At 40.6% G+C, this 25,302-nt stretch overlaps 1 protein-coding gene across 1 annotated transcript in view; it reads left to right on the forward strand.

Annotated features, from left to right (window-relative positions):
* CHSY3 (chondroitin sulfate synthase 3) overlaps window positions 1–24,991 on the forward strand; it is a 75,146-nt gene extending 50,155 nt beyond the window's left edge. Inside the window, exon 3 of the mRNA XM_077344471.1 lies at window positions 20,036–24,991. Coding sequence (XP_077200586.1) covers window positions 20,036–21,598 — 1,563 coding nt within the window. The 3' untranslated portion in view covers window positions 21,599–24,991. The remainder of the gene's footprint in view (window positions 1–20,035) is intronic.
* The last annotated feature ends 311 nt before the right edge of the window (window positions 24,992–25,302 follow it).

Below are 25,302 nucleotides of genomic sequence, written 5' to 3' on the forward strand. Positions count from 1 at the left end.
AATTAATGAAAACGGTTGCTGGAAATCACAATCCATTTCTACAATGGTTTCAAAGGCTGAAACCATTGGCACCTTTTTTTGCATAAAGAGCTTCATCAGGAAGGAAATGGCTCATTGCATAAAATTGAAAAGGTGCAAAATTGCCATCTGGTTCACAGTAGTTCATCTTTATGGATCCTGTGCAGTCTTATGTGTAGGCCAGCTCCGAGAAGAGCTTCCAGGCTTTTATAAAGAAGTTTCTATCCTTCAGAAGTCCTCTCTCCCACCTCTGTTTCCAGGGAACCCTTTTCCCACCTGAAGGGTAACATGACAGAAGTAGGGCTAGCCCTCTTCCTGGGGGCATCTAAAAATGTGGCTCATCCATGGAGTCTGAAGATTTCAGTACTAAAACTGTGGTGTTCTATTTTTAAAATGAAGCAAAAATGACCCAGAATGATAATAATTCTAAGCCTTCTATGCTTAGTAGTGGGCCTTAATATGGCCATATACCAAGTCTATAGATGCTTCACTCCAAAGTTGTGAGAGGGAGGAACAACCAGATTCAAAGCAGAATTGTGGGAGAAAGTCTTGGAAACTTTGGATATTCAGGAGGAAAGTTGGGCCCAGGCGGACAAGGACACGGGTGCCCATTTGGTGACCTTTGCCCCAACACACTCGTATTGGAACCTCAATCTCATGCTTCCACTCTGAAGTTGGCACTGGAGCTACCTCCAAAAAAAGGTTAAAAAGAGGACAAAATTCCCCCAGAGACAGCCTGACTTGTTTGCCATTGACTCAGTATTGGTCAGGTTCCCCTTGGAATTGAAGATCATCGCAACAGACTTGCTCTTCCATTCCTCATCAGTCCTCTCTGTTCCAGTCTCGATGGTTGGCATCACTGAGGATTCTTGGAGAACAGGTGAAGTTCCAGAAGATTGGAGGCTGGCAAATGTTGTTTCCATCTTCAAGAAAGCAAAAAGGAGGATCCATGTAACTACCAACCCATCAGCTTTATGTATATAGCTGGCAAAATTTTAGAACAAATAATCAGTTGGTCCTCTCAGCCTCGCCCACCCCACAGGGTGTCTGTTGTGGGGAGAGGAATGGGAAGGCGACTGTAAGCCGCTTTGAGCCTCCTTCGGGTAGGGAAAAGCGGCATATAAGAACCAACTCTTCTTCTTCTCTTCTTCTTCTTCAGCAGCCAGAGGGGATGGCAGTAATTACCAACAAGTCATGTCAGGCTAACCTTATCACTTTTCAAAAGTGATCAGGGGAATGCTGTGGACATAGTTTACCTTTATTTCAGCAAGGATTTTGATAAGATTCCACATGAAATTCTTCTTGACAAGTTGGGAAAATGTGGTATGGATCCTATTACTGTCAGGTGGATCGAGAACTAGTTGACAGATCACACCCAATGGGGGCTTGTAAATGGTTCATCATCTTGGTGAGAACTGGTGAGGGGAGTGCCTCAGGGATCTTTCCTGGGCCCAATGTTGTTCAACATGTTTATAAATTATTTTGATAAAAAAACAGAGAGGATGCTTATTAATTTTGCAGATGACCCTAAATTGGGAGTGGTAGCAAACACACCAAAATCAGACAGAATCAGAATGCAGTATGATCTTGACAGGCTAGAAAACTGGGTTAAAATGAATAAAATGAATTTCAATAGTGATAAATGTAAAGTTCTTCTTTTATGTAGGAAAAATCAAATGCATCACTACAGGATGGATGAGAATTGTCTCAGCAGTGATATGTGTAAAAAGGATCAAGGAATCTTAGTAGACCATACATTGAACATGAGTCAGCAGTGTGACTTGGTGGCTAAAAAGGCAAATGGGATTTTGGGCTGTATTAAAAGAAGTATAGTGTCCAGGTCATGTGAGATGATTTTACCACTTTACTCCACTCTGGTATGACCAAGTCGTATGAGGAAAGGTTGATGGAGCTTAGTCTGTTTAGCCTGGAGAGAAGACGACTAAAAAGTAATATGATAACCATCTTCAAATACTTAAAGGGCTGTCACATAGAAGTCAGAGCAGTGTTGTTTCCTGTTGCCCCAAAGGGTCGGACCAGAGTTTTTGGCTAAACATCCAGTTTCTGACGATTAGAGCAGTTCCTCAATGGAACAGGCTTCCTTGGGAGTTGGTGAGTTCTCCTTCTTTGGAAGTTTTTAAGCAGAGGCTAGATAGTCATCTATCTGTATACTATATCTATCTGTATACTGTCGCCTTGCCTATTTAACTTGTATGTGGAGCACATCATGAAAAAGGCGAGATTAGAGGAGTCACAAATTGGGATCACGATTGCAGGGAGAAATATCAACAACCTCAGATATGCAGATGATACCACTCTAATGGCAGAAAGTGAAGAGGAACTAAAGAGCCTGTTGATGCGGGTGAAGGAGGAGAGTGCAAAAGTTGGCTTGAAACTCAACATCAAGAAAACAAAGATCATGGCATCCAGCCCTCACAATTCCTGGCAAATAGATGGGGAAGAAATGGAGATAGTGACAGATTTTATTTTCCTGGGCTCCAAGATCACTGCAGATGGGGATTGCAGCAAAGAAATTAAGACGCTTGCTCCTGGGGAGGAAAGCTATGGCAAATCTAGACAGCATCCTAAAAAGCAGAGTGTGTTTAGTCAAGGCTATGGTATTCCCAGTTGTGATGTATGGCTGCGAAAGTTGGACCATAAGGAAGGCCGAGCGTCAAAGAATCGAGGCTTTTGAACTCTGGTGCTGGAGAAGACCCTTGGACTGCAAGGCGAACAAACCGGTCAGTCTTAGAGGACATCAGCCCTGACTGCTCCTTAGAAGGCCAGATCCTGAAGATGAAACTTAAATACTTTGGCCACCTCATGAGAAGGAAGGACTCCCTGGAGAAGAGCCTAATGCTGGGAGCGATTGAGGGCAAAAGAAGAAGGGGACGACAGAGAATGAGGTTGCTGGATGGAGTCACTGAAGCAGTAGGTGTAAACTTAAATGGATTCTGGGGAATGGTAGAGGACAGGAAGGCCTGGAGGATCATTGTCCTCCATGGGGTCGCGATGGGTCAGACATGACTTTGCACCTAACAACAAGATAGTCATCTGACAGAAATGCTGATTTTATGAACTCAGGCAGATGGTGGGTGGGTGGGCAGGAAGGGATGTGTCAGTGCTTCCTTCTTGTGGCCCTTCCTTGCCTACCCAGGGTATTGCCAATCACCACTGTAGGATGATAGGTGAATTTCCTCCAGGTCAGGCTGGATTCTGGCGAATTTTGGTGGAGGGATTACTTGGGTATGAAATTAGGATCACTGTGGATAGGCAGATAAGTTGTGAGTTCCTGCTTTATGCAAGGGGAGAACTAGATGACCCTAGAACTACAATCCAACTCTATGTTTCTAGGAACTGAGCATCAATAATGACAATTTTCAGATTGAAGTTGCCTTAATGCTAGGACTCACCATCAAGACTCAATATCAAATTGTGTTTGCCTCCAAGGACACCTTAGCCATAGAGAAGGGTACTTCACTTCCAAGACTCCTCAGAGAATGAGATCTTCAGGGTTCCTTCCAGGGAATTACCCACACCTCAAAATAAAGGCAATCACACACATACAGAGAATCAGTGGGTGTCTCAGCAAAATCTACAGGTTCTGTTCCCAGTCATGTTTTCTCTGCAATGGGCTCAAACACTACATGCATGTCCCATGCCCATAGAAACGATCCAAGGATTCTTCAATGTCTTTAAAACAGGATCGGCTGCTGCAACTCCATATAGATGGGGAATCTCTCCATTATAATTCTAACCTAGAGGAAACACTATACCAGATATCAGAAGTAGGTTTGGAGAGCATATCCAGAGAGGACATAGTTGCTGAGTCAGCTGCTCCATTACCTATGGAGGAGTTGAAGCTGTATTTGGAATAGTTGAACTGAATGATGAAAGCTCTAGGTCTAGACTTCAATAAATCGGAACCTCAACCTGCTGACCCTATCATGAATGTGCTGTACACTTCTGAATCCTGTTCTGTGGCAGCACTATGATATAGCTCTGGCCATCTTGGTAAAACTAGTGTCACAAAAGAAGTTAGAGAAAAGGCTGCAGCTTTTTATTCAGACACCCTTAATTGAACTTCATAGTATTAGGGGTTCTTCCAGCCAAGGGAAAAGCCAGGAATCTTTCGTCCCATCCCCGTCCCCCCTTGACAAAGAGAAATTATTAGACCTGCTGGGAAAGAAGATCTACTCCCCAAGAGCTATGGGATTGAGGGTGACTAATGTACAGCAGACATGGGAGCACTATCGAATGTTACTATGGGAAAAGATGTCACAATTTCTAGAATTGTTACCAGTAGATAAGCAAAGTGTAGCTAAAGTCATAAATGCAGAAGAACAAAAATCGGGAAAGCAACAGCTTAATGCTTAGAATAAGTCCGGTGAAATGGTGAGGGATGTGGGAAGTCCAGTGGTATGAGGCAAGAGAGATCTGAAAGAGGGCGATCTGGGGAAGAAGAAGTCTTTATTTTTTTTTTCTACGTAGGAAAGGCAAATAAATGTGTTTGTGGTAATATCAAGCTATGCGAGATGACTTGGAAGGAAAATGGACTCAGAAATCCTGTTGGATGTGTGTACATAATTATCTGAATTCTGGATTAGATTGTGTGCAAAATTAGACTTGATCCATTAAATAATGTAATTAATTTTACTGTATTTTTATTTCTGTTACCATTAAGCAGTATAATTGTCAATTATTGTTCTTGACTTGTTCTTTAACCTATTGCTTGATAGTATGCTTTGCCAAGCATGGCTATTAATAACTGTGCTCACACTTTTGGGCTTTGCAGGGTTGATCAAATGTTAGAAAAGTAGGCTTATTAAAACTGAGGTACATCACAATCTCTTTAAAAGCTCTTGATTGTGAAAAGTCTTTGATTGGTGTTTCTAGTTGCAATAATGAATTGAAAAGCACTGATTGTTCTAGGACCCATTATGCATGGCCAGAATGCCCGAAGTGGCAGTGACAAGGCTCCGGGGGAAATCCCCAATTATGCCCGATGTCACTGCCATTCAGGGCCGGGCCCAGGGCCACGGAAGGCCCTCGTTATAGAAACGCAGGAATTTCCACAGCTTCCTGGATGCCCGGCCCCAACCTATGGGTAAGGACACCGCACGCCCCTGTGGGCTCCGCGGAGCCGGCAGGGGCATCTCCCTGCCCCCGCCAAAGTGTGTGGAGGGGGCCCGGCCCCCCACAGTCCCCCTGGCTCCTCTCCATTTTCCCCCCATTGGTCGCTGCCACTTACCCTGCTGGCCCCAACCCAAAGTGCGTGTGCGCACGCTACCCTGGGGCAGCCCTGTATGCCCCACCCCCATGCATTCATGGGGAACAACGGGGCATCCTGCCCCATCGCAATGGCACGGCAGCAACACAGAGTAGCTGCCGCCATGCATAAAGGGTCCAGGTCATGCCTGCCTCTTATTCAGCAGTTACAACTTTAACAACAGTTTAGAGGTTTAGAAAGGGAAGACACAAACTTGTAGAATATTTTTATCCCTTCTTATATCTGAACTTTATGATGTATGTCTTCAACTGAGCCAAAACGACTTGTCACTATCTGCGCTATGCTATTTAGTACCTACTCAGATAGCCCATGCAAGTAGATCCCTTGGAGAAATCAGTTATTGTCCAATCAGCTCTTTTACAACGAGGGAAAAATTGGAAGGATTAAATCCTGCCCATCTCATTCCTAAACAACTAAATAGAGTTGTATGCAAGATGTATCTAGATTGGGGAAGAAGAAACATTTTTTAACAGGGTTCTTCTTCTTGCTAAGAATATGTACATGGAAGTGTTTCTGATGGAACCTGTTCTCCCCAACTTTAATTTTCCATTCCAAGATAGCATACAATGTTAAACATTAAACCAGACACCTACTCCCACTCTCCTCTATTTCCCTTACAAAACAAACCAAAACTTTACTGAAGTTCCATTACCCTCAATATAATCTTAGTTCCTGGAAAGCAGTGATCATCCATAGTCCCTACTGCACCATTCATGTGTGCACTTAGATGGGGAACCCTTCACTTTTAAAATTCTCAAGTGTACAGAACTCTCTGTTTAGTTCAGGGGCATGTTTCATAGCCCTAATTATAAATGTACAACTATCCAGTTTATTATTGGAGTTAGCTGGCATTCTTATTCAGCTATGTATATTTCTGCATGTGTGATTAAGAATTCAAATACAGCTTCATATAGCTAAAAGCATTTCCCTTTCAGCCATTTTTATTTTTGTGTTTATTTCTTGTCTTACCTCAGAGAATCTGACTGGATCTTATCCTCCCATTGTCTCAGTGGGATAGTTTATATTGAAAAATCCCCAAAAATCCCAGACCTGCCCTTGTGCCATGTAGCCATAGTGATTTGTTAAATGCATGTGTTTGTATTACCATGTCAAGTTTCTTTACATATGCTTGGAAAACATAATGTTGCAGTAAAATTACAGTATATTGACTGAATTATTAGCTGAGGAAGTAACCTTTTTTAGTGGTGAAGAAACTCTGCTACTTTGTGCTGGGTTTGGAGCTACCATTCAGGGGGATGCTGCCTTCAGCCCAGGTAAGGGGGAAGAAGGAGAGAGGCTTTTGCAATGTCGCAAAATGGGGTGGGGTCAGCAGCCGCTTTCACCAAAGGCCTTCGGCATGGTATAGCTTGTAGTACTATCCCAACATCCCATTGTCTCCCTGACCTTGGCCACAGTCTCCCTTTTATCCCTTCCCCACGCTCTCAGTCCCTCCCATCCAGCACTCAAGAGGACATTACAGCTTTCTTGGGCCTTCCTCCCCACTTGGAGATGCTGAACTCTCTCACACAGGCATGCTTCTCCTGGGGCATCGTCCTGAGGCCTGTCTGTCAAGTGGTACTGTGGCCATCCTCTCTCCTTGATCTATGGGACTTTGCTGCCATCCTCCCCCCCCCCCAGAACTTGAGCCTCCAAACAACAGACAGGGCTCTCCTCCTGTAAGCAGCAGCATCTTTGGCTTCCAGTGCATATGTGTGGGGGGAGAGCGATGAGTGACCGTCGTTTCCAGGTGAGAAAGATAGGGTATGAAGTAAGTAAAAATTATTTGTTTTACAAATTGAACTGACTGGTGTTTCTGTAACTTGAACTGATGATTTATTGCTGATTTCCATGAGAAGTAGAACCAAGTACAATATGTTGGGAAATGACACATAAGTCTGAGAGTCAGTCTTCAACATTTCAGGCAGAAGTTCAGTTTAACAAGATGCCTTTTAAAATTAACATAATCGTTTATTAAAGAATCTTGCATATATACAAAATATGCATACTACTGAAGTATGCATGAACTACTGAAGTAACCCCATCTGACATTATCTGTCTCCTTTGGGGGTGGCCAAACTCTGGCTCTCCAGATATCCATGGACTACAATTCCCATGAACCCAGGCAAGCACATGCTAGTATTAAAAACTTTTTAAAAAATGCTTTCATTTTAATAATAATAATAATAATAATAATAATAATAATAATAATAATAATAATAATAATAATAATACACAGAAAAGAAAAGGAAGAAAAATGTATCTCTTATTTGTTCCATTCTTCCAAGAAAGGGTCCCAGTGTTCTTGGAATTCTTCTGGTGGTCTCAATTATTTTTCTTAAGCAAAAGGAGAAAGAAAAAAAATGCTTCTCCTAGCTGCCCCTTTATATGAGTTCTTCTTTCATGAACGTAAACATTTTTATGACTTGTGCCTAGTGCATTTCTTTCTGTATTAACTGCAATGATTATGAAATGGGGGAACACTGCAATAACACTAGCAGTGCTTCCACTTCATAAGATATGACTTGCATTACATGAGAATTATTCTGTGGGGCATGAAGAAAGGTGTGGGTTGTATGTGTTTCTTTGTGTCAACGTGTTCCCCTTTAGAGTATCTATTCAATAAGAATTTCTGTGTCACACTATTATCAGACTTAATAATTTGTGAGTAGTTTTCCACATGATAATTGATGGTGTGCATTTCCATGCACTTTAAACTGGCTGTGTGTGAAGGAGCTCTGTATAGACTTGGACTGTGGATTCTCATCTTGTCATAGAAACCATTACAGTCATGAACAGAATGGCTGTAAGAAATTCCTTTTGCTGATTTAGAATTGGGGCACTTTAGTAGCTGTAAAGTGCATACTGGATTGCGATCTTGTCTGTTCTATACATCACTGAGTGGTGTTCTTTCAATAAGACATGATTCTCACAAAGAAATTATAACTTATTTCATGCTGATTATGTCTGCAACTGAACAATTGCAGAACAATATTTCCTATAAGGTTTCTGTAAAGGACCACCTTTGAATTGAATATATTTCATTCGCCCTCTTTTCCTTCAGAGAAAACAGCTTTAACTATATTCCAGTTTCTTCATAACTCCTTTACTGTAGGATCAAAATTCATTTTCAGATTTTTGTAAACCATACTGATGTGCAGCCTGATGGGGGAAAGGGGGCTTTCGTTCTGCTTCTTGTGTCTCCAATCATGAACTGTGACATTCCAGCAGGTAAAGCCATATTGATGCTATCACAAGGTAGAGTCTGTAAGCCCCCATTCAGAACTATAACGTCATATACTCAGATGAATCCAGGACTGTGAAATTATGTAATTTACTGTAAAAGCTAAGAATGTTTGCTTTCTTGGCTGCTTGCCTCCCCCCACTCCACCCCTTTGGGTTACAGTTGGATACACGGTTCTTTGTGCACTTAGAAGACTTCAGGGCTTTCTTTTGGAAACTGCTCCACTTGTGGCTATATCTTAACAGCTGTCTGTTTTTACTGTGAGCATCTTGCAATGAACTTTTACAGCAAAAAAGGGGAAAGTGTATCACATCCAGAATTTAACCAGTATAACATGCAGGCCTGAGCTACACTTTTCCATCTTTTGAGACATCTGTGGGTGGGATACAGGAAATGTGAGTTCAGGAATCTTTGGGAAATGGATTTCATTTAATCTGCATTCAGAATTTTCATATAACGTTGTTTTCCATTGTGGAATTTGAAATAATATGTTTTAAAAGTTTGTTACTTTGTGTTTTATGGATAGTTCCCAAACATTAGCAACACAGTAGAATCATGATCACAACACACACACAAGTAAAGGAAGAAATCACTGCTGTGACTCATCACCACAGGAGCTCTTGGCTCTCCTTCAATGCTCTGTTTATGTGAGCAAATACTGCTGGAATTCTTCCGTTTCAGCGGGGCAGACTTGTCTGAGCTCCTCTAGCAGTGATGCAAAAAGCATTTGTTCACAGTACAAATTTCTCCTGTCTGGGTTCTTATTTCTTTTAGGTCAGAGCTCTGGACTCTTTGTCAATTGAGGCCACCTGAATCTTTTCTTCTCTTTATTATACGTATATACGTTTAACATATATCATCATTTCTAATAATTATTTTGTTCTGTGTTTATTATGGATGTTTTAGTTCAGTTTTTTTGCAGCTTCTCATATTGGCCATGATGTTTATTAGATTTCCTGACATTGTAGCAATTAGCAGTGCAGCCCTAAACTGAGTTACACTCTTCTAAGGTCACTGAAGTCAGTAGGCTTAGAAGGCTGAAATGTGGTTTAGGATTGCACTGTAAAAGATTTAACATTAATTATTGAAATGCCAGCTTCTGCATTATACCTCAGCAACTGAAGAGGCATCCTGCTGGCTCATCTGAAAGTATCCTTTGTGAGGTATTCATTTAACATATTGTCGTTGCCTTCCTCTCATTACATCAGTGGTGTGGCAGATACAGCACAGGGATTGTATTCTGTTTCTGCTTCCAAAAGTAGGACACATAGCCTCTCTTCTTTAGGCTCTGGAATTCCTCAGCTGGATTCCATATACTGTGCTGTTGTCTGGCAGCAGAACGTTTAATTTTATTTATTAACTTTATTTATAGCCTTTTGTTGTTGTTAGGTGCAAAGTCATGTCCGACCCATCGTGACCCCATGGACAATGATCCTCCAGGCCTTCCTACCTTTCACATTAATTGTTAAGGTGCATTACACAGTGAGAAACAATGCCATTGAATAGCATAAGACTTCAGGACACTGATGGAGCTATTACAGTTTCTTTAAATGAAGCCAATTCTTGTAGGCCAGATGAATTGCATCCAAGGGTACTAAAAGAACTTGCAGATGTCATCTCTGAACCTCTGTCCATTATTTTTTATACTTCTTGGAAGTCAGGTGAGAAGCCAGATGATTGGAGGCAGGCAAATGCTGTCCCTATCTTCAAGAAAGGGAAAAAGGAAGATTCCAGTAACTACTGACTACATCAGCTTAATAACTAGCTGCCAACATTTTGGAACAAATTATCAAACAGTCCGTCGTTGAGCAACTGGAACACAGAGATGTGATTTCTAAGACTCAGCACGGGTTTTGCAAGAAAAAGTCATGTCAGACCAACCTTATCCTTTTTTTTTTCGAGAAAGTGACTACCACGCTGGATCAGGGATATGCTGTGGACATAGTTTATCTGGATTTCAGTAGAACTTTTGATAAGGTTCCACATGATATTCTAGTTGACAAGTTGATAAAATTCAATATGGATCCTAATTCTGTCAAGTGGATCAGTAACTAGTTGACAGATTGTACCCAAAGGGTACTTGTTAATCTTCTTGGAGCATTCTCTTGGAGAAGAGTGACAAGTAGAGTGCTCCAGGGATCTGTCCTGGGGTCTGTGTTGTTCAACATATTTATAAATAATTAGAGGGGGTACTTATTAAATTTGCAGAAAATACTAAACTGGGAGGGGTAGCAAACACAAAAGAATTCAGAATACAGGATAACCTTGATAGGCTTGAGAAGTGGGCTAAACTGAATAAAATGAAATTCAGCAGGGACAAGTGTAAAGTTCTGCATTTAGGTATGAAAAACCATCTACACCAATATAGGATGGGGGAGACTTGTCTTGACAGTACTATGTACGAAAAGAATCAGCAGTATGATTCAGTGGTTAAAAAGGCAAATGGGATTTGGGGCTATATCAGAGTATCATGTCCAGATCACGGGAGATGATGGTACCGCTTTACTCTGCTCTGGTTCGGCCTCACTTGGAGTACTGTATTCAGTTTTGGGCACCACAATTGAAGAGGGATGTAGACAAACTGGAACATGTCCAAAGGAGGGCAACAAAGATGGTGAGGGGTTTGGAGACCAAGACGTATAATGAAAGGTTGGAGGAGTTTGGTCTGTTTGGCCTGGAGAGGACTGAGAGGTGATCTGATAGACATCTTCAAGTATTTAAAAGGCTGCCTTGTAGAGAATGGAGCAGAGTTCTTCTCTCTTGCCTCAGAGGGACAGACCGATGGGATAAAATAATTTCAAAAGAAATTCTGTCAACATCTGGAAGAAGTTCCTGATAGTTAAAGTGGTTTCTCAGTGGAACAGGCTTCCTCGGGAGGTGGTGGGTTCTCCATTTTTGGAAATTTTAAAACAGAAGCTAGATAGCCATCTGACGGAAAGGCTGATTCTGTGAAGATTCAAGGGGGTGGCAGGTTACAGTGGATGAGCAATAGGGTTGTGAGCGTCCTGCATAGTGACCCAGTAGGTCCCTTCCAACTCTATTTTTCTATGATTCTGAGAAGTGCCACAATTTTGACCAAGGACTCAGGTCAACGTTTTATTAGCTTGTTTATACTATAGTATTAGAAAACAAAGAAACAGATTATTGTTAATTTTTTTACAAAGTTATTTAATAAAGTCCATGACATCTTTTCTTTCAGGGCCTTTTTTTGAACCGGTGATTTTTTGCAGTTTCAGTCTGCATTCTCGTCTAGGGTTGGGCGCTTCAGCATCTGAAGCGGCCGTTCCAGGCCAAAGCAGCCTGCACTATGGCATGGGGGGGGGTGCCCGCGCACCGGTCGGCACACACACTCAGGCACACCAGCACCTCTCCCCCCCTGCACCATGGCACTGGCTCCTTCGGCCTGGAATGGCCGCTTCAGATACCAAAGCACCCAACCCCATTCCCATCTGTTTTTTAATTTTTTTAATTTATGCATTTGACCCTGATTTCCGAGTGGAAGTGTTTTGGTTTTCTTCTTCTGAATTCTTTTCACACCATTCAGGGATTATAAGTCATTCGGTTCTCTGTTTCCTTGGTTTATTTAAGAGTGCCTCAATTTTTTCAGGAATTTTTGACCCTAAGCCAAAATTTTACAGTGTGAAATCCTTCCAACAAGCCTCCAGAAGGGAAACTAATTCCGCACCAAGGGGGCAGGGGGATGAATAAGTAAAAATTGGCTTGTTTTTATGGCTCTGTCCAGCCCATGCCAGAGCACCATTTTAATTATCCTCTCAGCTTTTCTGAGCATTGCTCCCCCTCCAGTGGTGGTGGGGGACCTGGCTCTGGGAGACAGCAACCCTCTGGAGACTATCTGGAAAGAGGAGGGCTAATCAGCTGCTATCTTTGCTGTTTTCAGGTGAGTTTGTAGCTGCTGCACCTTGCCAGACCTGGATGGGTGTTTACACGGCTATGCTTCTCACCCATATTCTGCATGATTTATCTGTGTTTCTTGATGCCTGAAGAATGTTTCAGATGTTTCCCAAAGGTAAAAAAGTTTAGGAAGGCTGCTGTAAGGATATTACCATTGCTGTTTCCGGATGCCACAATTGTCATTTTTATGTGATAGAAAAAGGAACTACGAGCTGCTACTGAGAAAAATTAATTTCTAGAGGATTTCTTTCTGTGAAGTTAGATGCTGCTTAGTAACAACATCTTTATGCTGAACTAGCTTCAAAGCCCATTCCTAAGAATGGGCCTTGAAAGGGTCCCCTCCCCTGGCCCCTGGCCAGGCAGCTTAAGGAGGCCTTGGGCGGCATCTTGCAGCCAGATCAACTGGGGCGGGTGGGGGCTGGGCAGCTCATTAGCAAGGCCAACAGAGCTCCTTAGCAGTCAGCTAGTCGGCTCCTTAGCAGTCAGCAGGCCGGGAGGCCCTCATTAGGAGGCCCAGCCTAGCAGGCCAAAAGGCCCTAGTAGGCCAAAAGGCCCTCCACCATGATCCTTTGCCCAGGGCCCTCTCCCCTTACCTGCTGCTGACTCCAGGCACTGAGGCGTCTGAGAGCAAAGAGGCTAAAGTCCAGTGACGGAGGGTGGGAGCTGCAGGGCCAGGGCCAATCAGGGCAAAGCTGGCTGCACCCTGATTGGCCCTATTCCAACTTCGACAGCCGGACATGTCCCACCCCCTAGGCTGTTTCATAAATATATAGAGGAACAACAATGGATAAGGATAGTTGTGCAACAGAACAACTACTACATTACATTGAGAGTTGTAAAAGTGCCTGGAGCTCATAAAGTAGTCTTAAACTATCATGTTTGTAATTGGCTTTTAAATGTTTTTTTTTAAACTAATAAATAGTGGCAGGTAATCCATAAATTTATTAATGGGATAATCCCATCTTGTTAATTCTCCATTAAGATGGTAGAATGGTAAATGTTGTATTTTCTGTCGCCATGAAGCATGTAATTCCAGTTTTGATATTCCTTTTTCTTTAAGGCCTTAAGAATACATTTATGCTAATTAATGCTGTATCTTGATTTCATCTTTTAACAAAGCATAACTATGCCTGTAGAAAACTATAATGGCAATATAATTAGAATTTCATCTGTGAAAAACATCTTAATAGACATCCTACCATGCTTATGCTGTTTTAATTGGATGTTTAGCTCTAGGGATGCTCATAATTTATCATAAAACTTTAATGTTAATAAAATCAGCTGGGAGGAAGCTGCACTTAATCTCCTTGATTACACCATAATGGCTAAAATCTTAATTTGAATTTTTTTTCAACTGCTAACAATGAAGAAAAGGGAAGACAGAGTGACAAGGAAATTGTGCTGTTCTGTGCCTCATTCGAGTCACTCCTTGTTTATGAATGTTTGTGTGTGTGTGTGTGTTGTACACATCCAAGGAAATTACATTTGATCTGAGATTAAATATACAGTACTATTAAATGGAAGATACTATTGTATGCTGAACAGATTGACCTCTAAGGGATGGGTAATGATCCCAAAGAAAATTTTATAACTCTGAAAAACTTATAACCTTTGTGTTGGATCTGTGTCTTCTGCTGTTATCCTGTTACTATCAAGGAGTTCACTATACATTTGCTTTTATTTTAGCATAATTTTGCGAATCTGTTGCATATACATGTTCTGTTGATCTAGGGGACAAAAAAAAATGGTTAATCCAAAATTTGGAATGCCTTGGAATGCCATGGAGTACCAGTGTCACTGATCTAGAAGCTGGATGAAAAAGTGGAAGGTATTAAAAGAGGAAGAATCGGTTACTTCTGAAACTGAGATTTCTTAGCAAATGTGTTGTATATCCCTATGCCTTTGATATAGTTGTCGTATAATGTATGCAAAGGTACTTTGATGTATATAAATATACAACTTGAAGCCTAGGATAGGTTTGATGAGATTATAAGGTTCCTAGAGATATAGTAAGTGCTGTTTATATCCATGTTGTGTGTGTGTGTGTTCACTCATTCAAATTGTTTAAAAAAATGTTAGTTTATGTATATAAGGGAGACCCTCTTTGCAGCCCATGTGGAATGATTGGTGGATGCTACAATGGGATGTCTAGCATCTTGTGGGAACTGGCAATCCCAGAGCATGCTTTTGATCCTCATATAGATGTGTACATATTAACCCACACAAATTATGTGGTAATCAATGGCATGCCTTTCTACAAGAAAATACCTTTATATAAATAATATGCAGCATGTAGAATTGACCACCTGGTAAAAAAAAAAAAACCTTGAGAATTGGAATCTGTTGTATATGAACTGTAACTGGATAATCACATGCCAGTTTGTTTTCCTGTTTCAAAATCTTGTGACAACATTTGCATATTGTCAACATGGATATTTTGCATTCTTTCTCACATGCTGTGAAAATTTCTGTTTTTATATGTTTCAGTAAAAACAAAACAAAACAAAAAAGACATTAAAACCAGTTTTTCTGTAATCTTTGTATAGTGCCATATATGGGTTATGATGATAGACCTGCCAATCCAGTTTAGGAAATTCCTGGAAATTCAAAGGTAGAACTGGAGAGGGCAGGGTTTGATGAAGGCATGGCCTCAAAAGGTATAATGCCATAGAATCTATCTCCAAAGCAACTATTTTCTCTATTTTATTTATTTATTTTTGGACTTCTATACCACCGCTCTCAAAGAGACTCTTGGCAGTTTACAATAAAACAAACAATGCAACCCCTAAAATTCCCTTAACACATTAAAATAATAAAAGATAGCAGTACATTAGAGTTCCACTCCTCCCCCCCATCCAGCTTACAGTCAGGGAGCTCTTTCATTAGGACCAAGGGTCCTGCTTTAACCAACACCAGAGGATCCCCAAATGGTATCACCGGGACCTCAACCTGGCCTCAACCATATGCCTGGCAGAAGAGCGTCATCTTGCAGGCCCTGCAGAAAGCTGACAACTGACAGGTCCCTCAGCTCTTCTGGGAGTTCATTCCCCCAGGTTGGGGCCAGGGCTGAAAACGCCCTGGCCCTGGTCAAGGCCAGATGAATGTTCCAGGTGCCCAGGACAACCAGCAAACTCATACCCGCAGAAAGAAGTGCCCTGCGGGGGGCATAAGCAAACAAGTGGTCCTGCAGATACATAGGCCCAAGCCATGTATAGCCTTAAAAGTAAAAAACAGTACCTTAAACTTGATCCAGAAACAGACTGGTAACCAGTGGAGATGACACAACACCAGCTGAATATGGGCCCTCCAAGGTGTTCTAGTGAGAACTCTTGCAACCACATTCTGTACCAGCTGTAATTTCTGGGTCAGAGCTAAGGGTAGGCCCGCATAGAGCAAGTTATAGAAGTCTAACCTGAAAGTGACTGTTGCGTGGATCACTGTGGCCAGATGTTCGGAGGACAGGTAATGTGCTAGTAGCTGCGCTTGGCGCAGATGAAAAAACACCATTCAGGCTACCTTAATGACCTGAGCCTCCATGGAAAGGAAGCATCAGCGATCACTCCCAGATTCCTAGCGGTTGGTGCAGGTGTCAATTGCACCCCATCCAGGCATGGGAGGCACGCTTCCTGATCCTGACCTCATCTTCCCTGCCACAGGACCTCTCTTGGAGGAGTTGAGTTTCAGGCGGCTCTGCCTGAGCCATCCAGACACTATTTCCAAACAGCTCTAGGGAAACTGATCTTGGTAATCTGTCAATAAATTCTGGGAGAACTCCAAGCTTCACTTGGATGTTGGTAACCCTAGTTCTGCATGAGCACAGTAAAATTCTAGATTCTCTAGAACAGGGGTAGTCAACCTGTGGTCCTCCAGATGTTCATGGACTACAATTCCCATGAGCCCCTGCCAACGTTTGCTGGCAGGGGCTCATGGGAATTGTAGTCCATGAACATCTGGAGGACCACAGGTTGACTACCCCTGCTCTAGAACTCTTAGTGGGGAACTAACACTGAAATCTCATCCAGTAAGAAAAGAGCTGTGTGGATATTTTTAACAACCACAAAAATAGTAGTTACAGGAATGTTGTGCCCCAAATTCTACCTGTGAGCCTAACTTGTCTTTTTCTTTTCTTTTTCTCTCACCCCCTTTAATAAGCAAACTATCATACTGAGCGCACAGTTCATCAAAGAAACACGTAAGTCAAAGTAGTCAGTCATTTATTACAGTCCTTGACCAGTACCATAACAATATACAATAGCAAGCACAGTTCAAAGTATAAAATATACAGTCCAATCATCAAAAAATGTTTATATAAACCATTTTAGAAGTAAAGTTTACAAAGTATTAGAATTCATTAAGAAAAAGCTTTCTACATAGCCTTTTTATTCTGTTTTTGCCTCTATAATAGCAATATTCTATTAGGAGAAGCTTATCTAAGTTGCTTCATCTTACTCTATATTGGAAGCTTTTTATCTTCAGAAGGAAAGACTTCACAACTGATGAACAGTAATGAAAAGCTGAACTGTACCTCTTGAGAAATCAAATCTGAGCTGAATAATTTTGATAGATAGCTATAAAAAACAAAATATAGAAAGCTCTTTTCAGTCAGTCCTATTTAATTCCACTTTTCTTTTGGTCCTCAGTGATTTTCTAAACCATATGCCTTGAGTATCTCCATTGTTCTTATTGCTAATCTCATATGGCATCATGAAAATTTTACCTACTCAAGATTTTTGCTTCCTTCATTTCTGTTTGTCCATGTAAGTAATTGGGGAGGGGGGGGGGAATTTCTGTCAAAATGTGGTTGTCATCATTTTAAAAAATGAAATGTGAACATTTGTTATTTTAGAAAGTTTCAAAAGGTGCACATAAATAGCAGATAATGCTGGTTTTGTTCCAAGCCTTTCATTTGCAGAATCTTTTAGAAGTCATGGGAATTTTCTAGCTAGCAAACTTGAGAGTTAAATAAATGCAAGATTGCCTCCTCTTACTTGAGTTTTAAAAAATGGGTATAGTTGGTCAGTTTTTGTTACATGGGATGACAATTTAATTCACTATTCATAATAACACACTTGTGATCACTAATTGGTGTGTCCTGGTACATGTATTTAATATTTCTTCTTTTATTGTGGATGTACTTGCACATAAATGCTTTAGCCTATTGCTGCTGCCTATCATTTGTCCATACAGTAGCAAAGCACCATGACTACATACTGTTTACGAATATATTTACCTATTCTCTTTGTACAGGTATAGTGGCTCCTTGTCTATGAATTAGTTGTCTACAGGTTGATTCTGTTAATTTTTGCAAATGCATATCTCCTTTTCAAGACTTAAACCATATCAAGAACATGGCATTTTAAATGCAATTTATATCTTCTCTATAACATTAAAGGTAAAGGTAAAGGTATCCCCCTGTGCAAGCAACGAGTCATGTCTGACCCTTGGGGTGAAGCCCCCTAGCGTTTTCATGGCAGACTCAATACGGGGTGGTCTGCCAGTGCCTTCCCCAGTCATTACCGTTTATCCCCCCAGCAAGCTGGGTACTCATTTTACCGACCTCGGAAGGATGGAAGGCTGAGTCAACCTTGATCCGGCTGCTGGGATTGAACTCCCAGCCTCATGGACAGAGCTTTCAGACTGCCGTTTGGTGTAGTGGTTAGGAGTGCGGACTTCTAATCTGGCGAGCCGGGTTTGATTCCCCACTTCTCCTCCACATGCAACCAGCTGGGTGACCTTGGGCTCGCCACGGCACTGATAAAGCTGTTCTGATTGGGCAGTGATATCAGGGCTCTCTCAGCCTCACCCACCCCACAGGGTGTCTGTTGTGGAGAGAGGAATGGGAAGGCGACTGTAAGCCGCTTTGAGCCTCCTTCGAGTAGGGAAAAGCGGCATATAAGAACCAACTCTTCTTCTTCTGCATTTCTGCTGCCTTACCACTCTGCGCCACAAGAGGCTCTTCTATAACATTACTGCAATAATTAACAGATTTCTTATTGCTCAGCTACAAGTGTCACTCAAAACCTGAGTCATCTACTCTGGCAGTCCCATCCCAAAACCCTGAATGCATTGTTACTTAGGCAGTATCCTATACAGCAGTGGTCCCCAACCCCCAGTCCAGGGACCAGTACTGGTCCATGGATCAGTTGGTACTGGGCCGCAGCTGTTCCTCATCCTCCTCCCTGGCTGCTGCCTCGGGGGCTGCCCTGCCACTCTGCTGCCGGCTCACCATTGGTGCTCTCCAATGGCTGCCATGGCTGGGGCTCCCCCTCAGCGTGGCACTGCGCAGCTGCTGCTGGCAGCATCCCCCAGTGGGCAGAGGGAAATCAGGGGCACCGGCAGGAAAGCAAGTGGCAGCGGCGACGTCCCTCGGCAAAAGACTACCCTCCCCGGGCCTCAGTAAAATTGTCAAGTGTTGACCAGTTTCCGGTGATAAAAAGGTTGGGGACCACTGCTATGCAGTATTCTGTGGATCAACACACTTCCCACTGGAAGTATCACCATAACATCAATAGTAGGAATCATTCATTGAAGATGTACTGGATGTACTGGAAAGCTTTGCCGGTGTTAGAATCTCCTGCAGTCAACTCCTTTTTTGTCAGTGTGTCACAGAGCCTATTTTCAGAGCTGCAAAGTTGACAATTAATACTTTATTTCTAGCCACTACTGTGGATACAATCTTGAGGACACTTTCCTGAGAGTAAGTGCCTTCAAATAAAATGGAACTTACTTCAGAGTAGATTGCTCAAGATTGCTCCTTCTATTTGCTAAATCCTGTCCATCTCAGTTATTTGAATTTGTTTGTGACTTTGTCATACCTATGTCTGACGTTGGTGATGATGTTAGTCTTGGCCTCAGCTGAGACTATTTTTGAGGTACTTTCTTTGATAAAATCTCTGAAATAAGTGAAGTTGATAGGAGGGTCAGTGCCTAAAATGTGACAGGAATCTGCTTGCCCACTATCTACACATAGATTCAAATGGATATTGTTTGGAGCTATGAGAGCCGTCATTCCAGTTCTTGATCCATGCACATCCTGGCTTGTAAAATCATTCTGATGAAGTTGTTGTAGCTTTTGATTAAAAGCATTAATTTTACTGGGGGTGAGTTGTAGTTATTTGAAGGAAGTAGTTCTTAGATCTATGCTTTGAATATATTGGATTGGAATGTTACTGCCAACTATAGACTGGTCTCCAATTACCTTTAGCTAGGGAATCAGAGTGTATAGTGGTAAAACAGTTCAAGGGATTTCTGGATGATAAATATGTCTTTTGTTCTGTATCTACTGGGCTTCAGATCTGGGTTAAGATTGGAAAAGTCTGGGTTAAACCTTTATTTAAATTTCCATTCCAATCTTGTTTTCTCACATACATATCCTATTTACATATTGGGTTTTATTCTTGTGACATTTGTATTTTCCTATTTTAAAATTAAGATAAGGATACTTCTATAACTTATTTAGATGACTGAGGATGACCTTACAGTATAGTATGTAACTGATGTGAGTTAGCCATTGCTTAATAGTTTCTCATAGCTGACAATAAGCCACTTAATAGTACTTCTTTTCTGTTTTCTAGATGCAGCAGTTGTTCCATGAAAACTATGAACACAACCGGAAGGGTTATATACAAGATCTTCACAACAGCAAAATTCATACAGCAATTACACTTCATCCAAATAAAAGGCCTACCTATCAGTATAGGCTTCATAATTATATATTGGCCCGTAAAATATCAGAATTACGTTATCGTACCATACAGCTTCATAGAGAAAGTGCCCTCATGAGTAGGCTCAGTAATACTGAAATCAGCAAAGATGATCAACTTCTGGGAATGATGCCATCTTTTAACCGCTTCCAGCCACATGACAGGAATGAAATCATTGAATGGGAGTTTCTGACTGGAAAGCTGCTTTACTCTATGGCTGAGAATCAACCACCCAAACAGAACATTAATAGTGTCCTGCGGGCAGCACTGGATGACACTGTAATGCAGGTAATGGAAATGATCAATGAGAACTCTAAATCTAGAGGGAGGCTTATTGACTTCAATGAAATACAGTATGGGTACCGCAGGATTGACCCTTTGCATGGAGTGGAATACATTCTGGATTTGCTGCTTTTATACAAAAGGCATAAAGGAAGAAAAGTTACTGTTCCAGTTCGACGGCATGCTTACCTTCAGCAGTTATTTAGTAAACCTTTTTTCAAAGAAGAAGATGAACTGGATGTGGTTAGGCTTGTTGAAAACTTGAATAGTGACACACAGTCTTTTTCCTTCCTTTCTAATTCTTTCAAGATGTTTTCATCACTTCAAGGTGCCAAAGAAACCGAAACACATGGTGATAAAAAGATTCATATTTTAGTCCCTCTCACAGGGCGATATGATATTTTCTTAAGATTTATGGAAAACTTCGAGAAGACTTGCCTTATATCTAAGCAGAATGTACAGCTGGTAGTTATTCTGTTCAATTCAGATTCTGGTCAGGATTCCAGTAAACACGTAGACCTGATTAATGAATACCATCATAAATATCCTAAATCAGACATAACAGTAATTCCAATGAAAAGTGTTTTCTCAAGAGGGTTAGGTCTTGAAGTGGCTTCCTCCAAGTTTGACAATGACACTTTGCTGTTGTTCTGTGACGTTGACCTTATATTCACCCCAGATTTTCTTCAGCGGTGTCGAGTTAACACTATTCAAGGGCAACAAGTTTATTATCCTATTATTTTTAGTCAGTATGATCCCAAAGTTACATATGGTGGCAGCCCTCCAATAGATAGTAACTTTGATTTTACAAAGAAAACTGGGTTTTGGAGAGACTATGGGTTTGGAATCACTTGCATTTACAAAAGTGACCTGGTAAGTGCTGGTGGATTTGACACCTCAATTCAAGGTTGGGGACTTGAAGATGTAGATCTTTTTACTAAAGTAATAACTTCTGGATTGAAGGCTTTTAGAAGCCAAGAAGTAGGTGTGGTGCATATTTTTCATCCAGTTCATTGTGATCCCAACCTAGATCCTAAACAATACAAAATGTGCTTAGGATCCAAAGCAAGTACATTTGCCTCTGCCATGCAACTAGCTGAAATATGGCTCGAAAAACATTTGGGTGTCAGGTATAATCAAACTCTTTCCTGACATTCTAACTTACTCTGCCTTCCTAGGGGAGTTTACCTCATTACTACTTTGTTTTATTATTGCATTCACAAACTCCTCTGTCTTCCAAAGGATATGTGTTTGACCTCAAATGAATAGACTCTGCTGTCAGGATCATTACTGATTCCTACTGAACTGATTAGATGTGGTGTCTTTTTATCCTCTTTGATGTACAAACCAAGTCAAACCATGGTACTCAAACAATCTCATGGAGCACATCTATCATGAGGACTACATCAAACGAATGTTCTCTTTGGACATTAGGATGCAATATCAGTCTTCATTGTGTGTGTTAAACATAATGTGATGCAGATATTTTCTGTTGAAGGTACCACAAAAGTGCTTTATGCTTCCTCTGGGAAAGAGACTCTGGCAAACTTGAGTTTTCTAATTTATATGTGGACTAAAGTAAACTGTTATTCTTCATCTTTATAATTTTTAAAGTGAACAAATAGCTGATTTTTTAAAAGAAAAATACAAAAACTGAAAGTTTTCTTTCCAAGTGCAACTGGTACTGGCTACCAAGAAACTTAAAGATAGTAATAAAATGACCTTGTCATTACTATCTACGCTCAACTGAACTACGTTTTCTCAAGGAAATGTGACTTACTCAAATATTTGCATAATTGAGGCAGTTCCTGAACCAATGTCCTTCATTTGCTGGCCAGAAGACACAATATGGTTATTTATAATAAAAGTACAGATGTACTCTCTTTTTTTTTCAGACAAGAATGTGTTGCTTTATGTTGGTTTAGAATGAGCCTCTAATATATATAAATAATTTTCTATTTTATTTCTTAAGGCTGCACTTGATACAAAGGAAAATAAAAGGGTACTTATTGTTGTCTTTTTTACAATTGTGCATTAATATTGTATTCTAAAATCGGTCATTGTTAAACTTAAAAGAAAATGTTATTATTTAAGTATGAAATTTCTATTGCTGGTCAAAGTTCTTGCCAATATATTTATATTAGTAAAGATTTATAGGAATGTGGACTTTATCTTTAAACAGCTTGAGTATTTTGTATAGTGTATCGGTGGAATAGTGGATGGGTAGAAACCAAAACATAAAGCCTGGTATTCTTTAGAAATGTTTTGTCAAAACAAAGGTAATTTCAAATCTTAGGCATGTTGCAATATGTCAGTGTTTTCTTGCCTAAGTTCTTTTAAACTGTATTTGTAATATCGAGCTAGAAAATTTTGTCATGCTAAAAATTCAGAGGGCATAATCAAGAAATACATTTCAAGATCTAACATAATTCAATTTACTTTAAACCACATAGCTGGTAAACCTGAGCAAACAATATATATGGTTTTTAAGGAAAAGAACTTACCAATATTTGTTGAAATTCATTGCATATGTCTCTTTATCTGTAATGCACTTTAAACTTATTCCAGAATTACCCAATTGATTGCATATAAGTAAAAGCCAGATCTAGGTTGGTTAAAATGATGTTTAAGGGGAAATAATCATAGCAACACTAAGACTGTGCAGTTTCTAAAAGAATTTAAGTAACTTGTCTTTCAGAGGTGACATCATTTAATACATTACAGTTATCATTCATCAGAATCCAGATTCCATGAAACCAGTACAGCTTGTATTTAAGGAAATATGATAACAATGGTGAATGGCAAGCAGTACAGGTAGATTGGAACACTTAAGGATGGTATAATCTTGTCCCATGAGCATTATCACCCAGGTTCCCAAATGATTTTCTGCCAGATTTTAAACAATCTTTGTTATTTATCAGAGCTGGAGGCCAAAGAGCCTATTTGTCAGAGCTTTATGCCTTCACATTCCTCTTCCAATTCTTCCCTTCCTGGAAGTACCCCTCTTTTGTACCACAAATGCATTATATGAAATCTCACTGTATAGCATTGGTGCATGAGGGGGAAAACATGGAAATAGTTACATTTTAGTGAAAAACCTGAATAACCCTGACTAGCCTGATGTCTTCAGAGGTCGGACGCTAAGCAGGGTAGGCCATGGGGTCAGTACTTGGATGATAGACCACAAAGGAAAACTAGGATACTTGTGCAGAGGAAGGCAATGCCAAACCATTTCTGCTCACCTCTGGCCTTGAAAGCACTACAGGACCATCATAAGTCTTCTGCAACTTGATGGTACACAATTATTATTAAAAACCAAGATTACTGAATCCTTTCCTTATCACCAAGTTGTAGCCAATATTCTTATCCAGGCAACTCAGTTTTCTTGAATTCCAGGGTTGGGCATTGTTGGTACCACCACAGTTACATCAGAGTTGTCTATACTATTGGTCCACTTGGTTAAAAACACTTGTAGTTTCCCCTGACTCCCATTTAACCTGAGTTGTTAAAACCTTCTGGCAGACAACATTTTAATATGTTCTTGCATATTAGTTGAAAACTTGATTCATGAAATAGTATTTATGTTGTGCCAAAACATTAGATTAACGTATCCTTGAAAGAAATATAATATAAAACGCCAGTCTTTGCAACTCCTTGTATGAAATGAGAATAGGCAGTTGTAATTCTGGAACAGAGAGGATAACACGTAGAACAATCCAGAAGGGTCCAGATTTTTTTCTTCTCAGAAATCCAGCTCGGCGAACATGAAATTCTACACCTTTCCTATTGGTCCTAGTTTAAAACAAAGTGCACCAAACCTATACAGTTAGAGCCAGTTTGGTGTAGTGGTTAGGAGTGCGGACTTCTAATCTGGCGAGCCGGGTTCGATTCTGCGCTCCCCCACATGCAACCAGCTGGGTGACCTTGGGCTCGCCACGGCACTGATAAAACTGTTCTGACCGAGCAGTGATATCAGAGCTCTCTCAGCCTCGCCCACCCCACAGGGTGTCTGTTGTGGGGAGAGGAATGGGAAGGCTTTGCGCCTCCTTCGGGTAGGGAAAAGCGGCATATAAGAACCAACTCTTCTTCTTCTTCTTCTAATGTCATGTTTTAACATCTAGCCCGTGGAGCAGCTCATGTAGTCAATATGAAATTAGAGATTTTGGCCAACCTGAATTTTTTTTTCTTTTAGAAGAACAATTTTACTGTATACAAGATTTAAGAAAACCAATCTCTCATTAGTGGTTATAGCAAAAATATTCTGAAAACCTGTTTTAATTAAACATTGATAACATTGATAAATATTTGTGTTTGAGCCTTGAACAAAATGGTTTGATCAAGGTAAATTACAGCATAGAACATAAGTTGAATTTGGTGACTGCAGAAGTTCTGTGTATAGAGGACTTGCTGGATCAGGTCCCACATGAGAATAAAATGTCATTTATTACTACTTAATAGATATTTATTTAGTGTATGACCAATTCATTTGTTTATATGATGGATTAATTTGTTACGAACTGGATTATAAATGCTTGTTATAAACTACTGCATTGTCTTTGGAATAACTTTTCAGATTAGTTGATTAGTACTAAGAGAATCGTTATAATAATAGTAATAATAGATTTCATTTGCAAGGATTTTCATGTTCCCAACTAGGTGGTTAAAGAATGTGCCAAAAACACATTAGGTGCTAGGAAATCACACATGAGATATTATTATTACAAAATGCGGAACACCTTCATTATATGAAAGGTACATATCAAAACTATATTAACTTCCAGAAGTAGGTTTCTGGATTTTTGTGATTTCTTGCAGACTTTTGTATTGGACAATGTTCAGTAAGTTTCTAGTATCCA

The sequence above is a fragment of the Paroedura picta genome, chromosome 7 (assembly GCF_049243985.1).
Source record: "Paroedura picta isolate Pp20150507F chromosome 7, Ppicta_v3.0, whole genome shotgun sequence".
NCBI lineage: Eukaryota > Metazoa > Chordata > Lepidosauria > Squamata > Gekkonidae > Paroedura > Paroedura picta.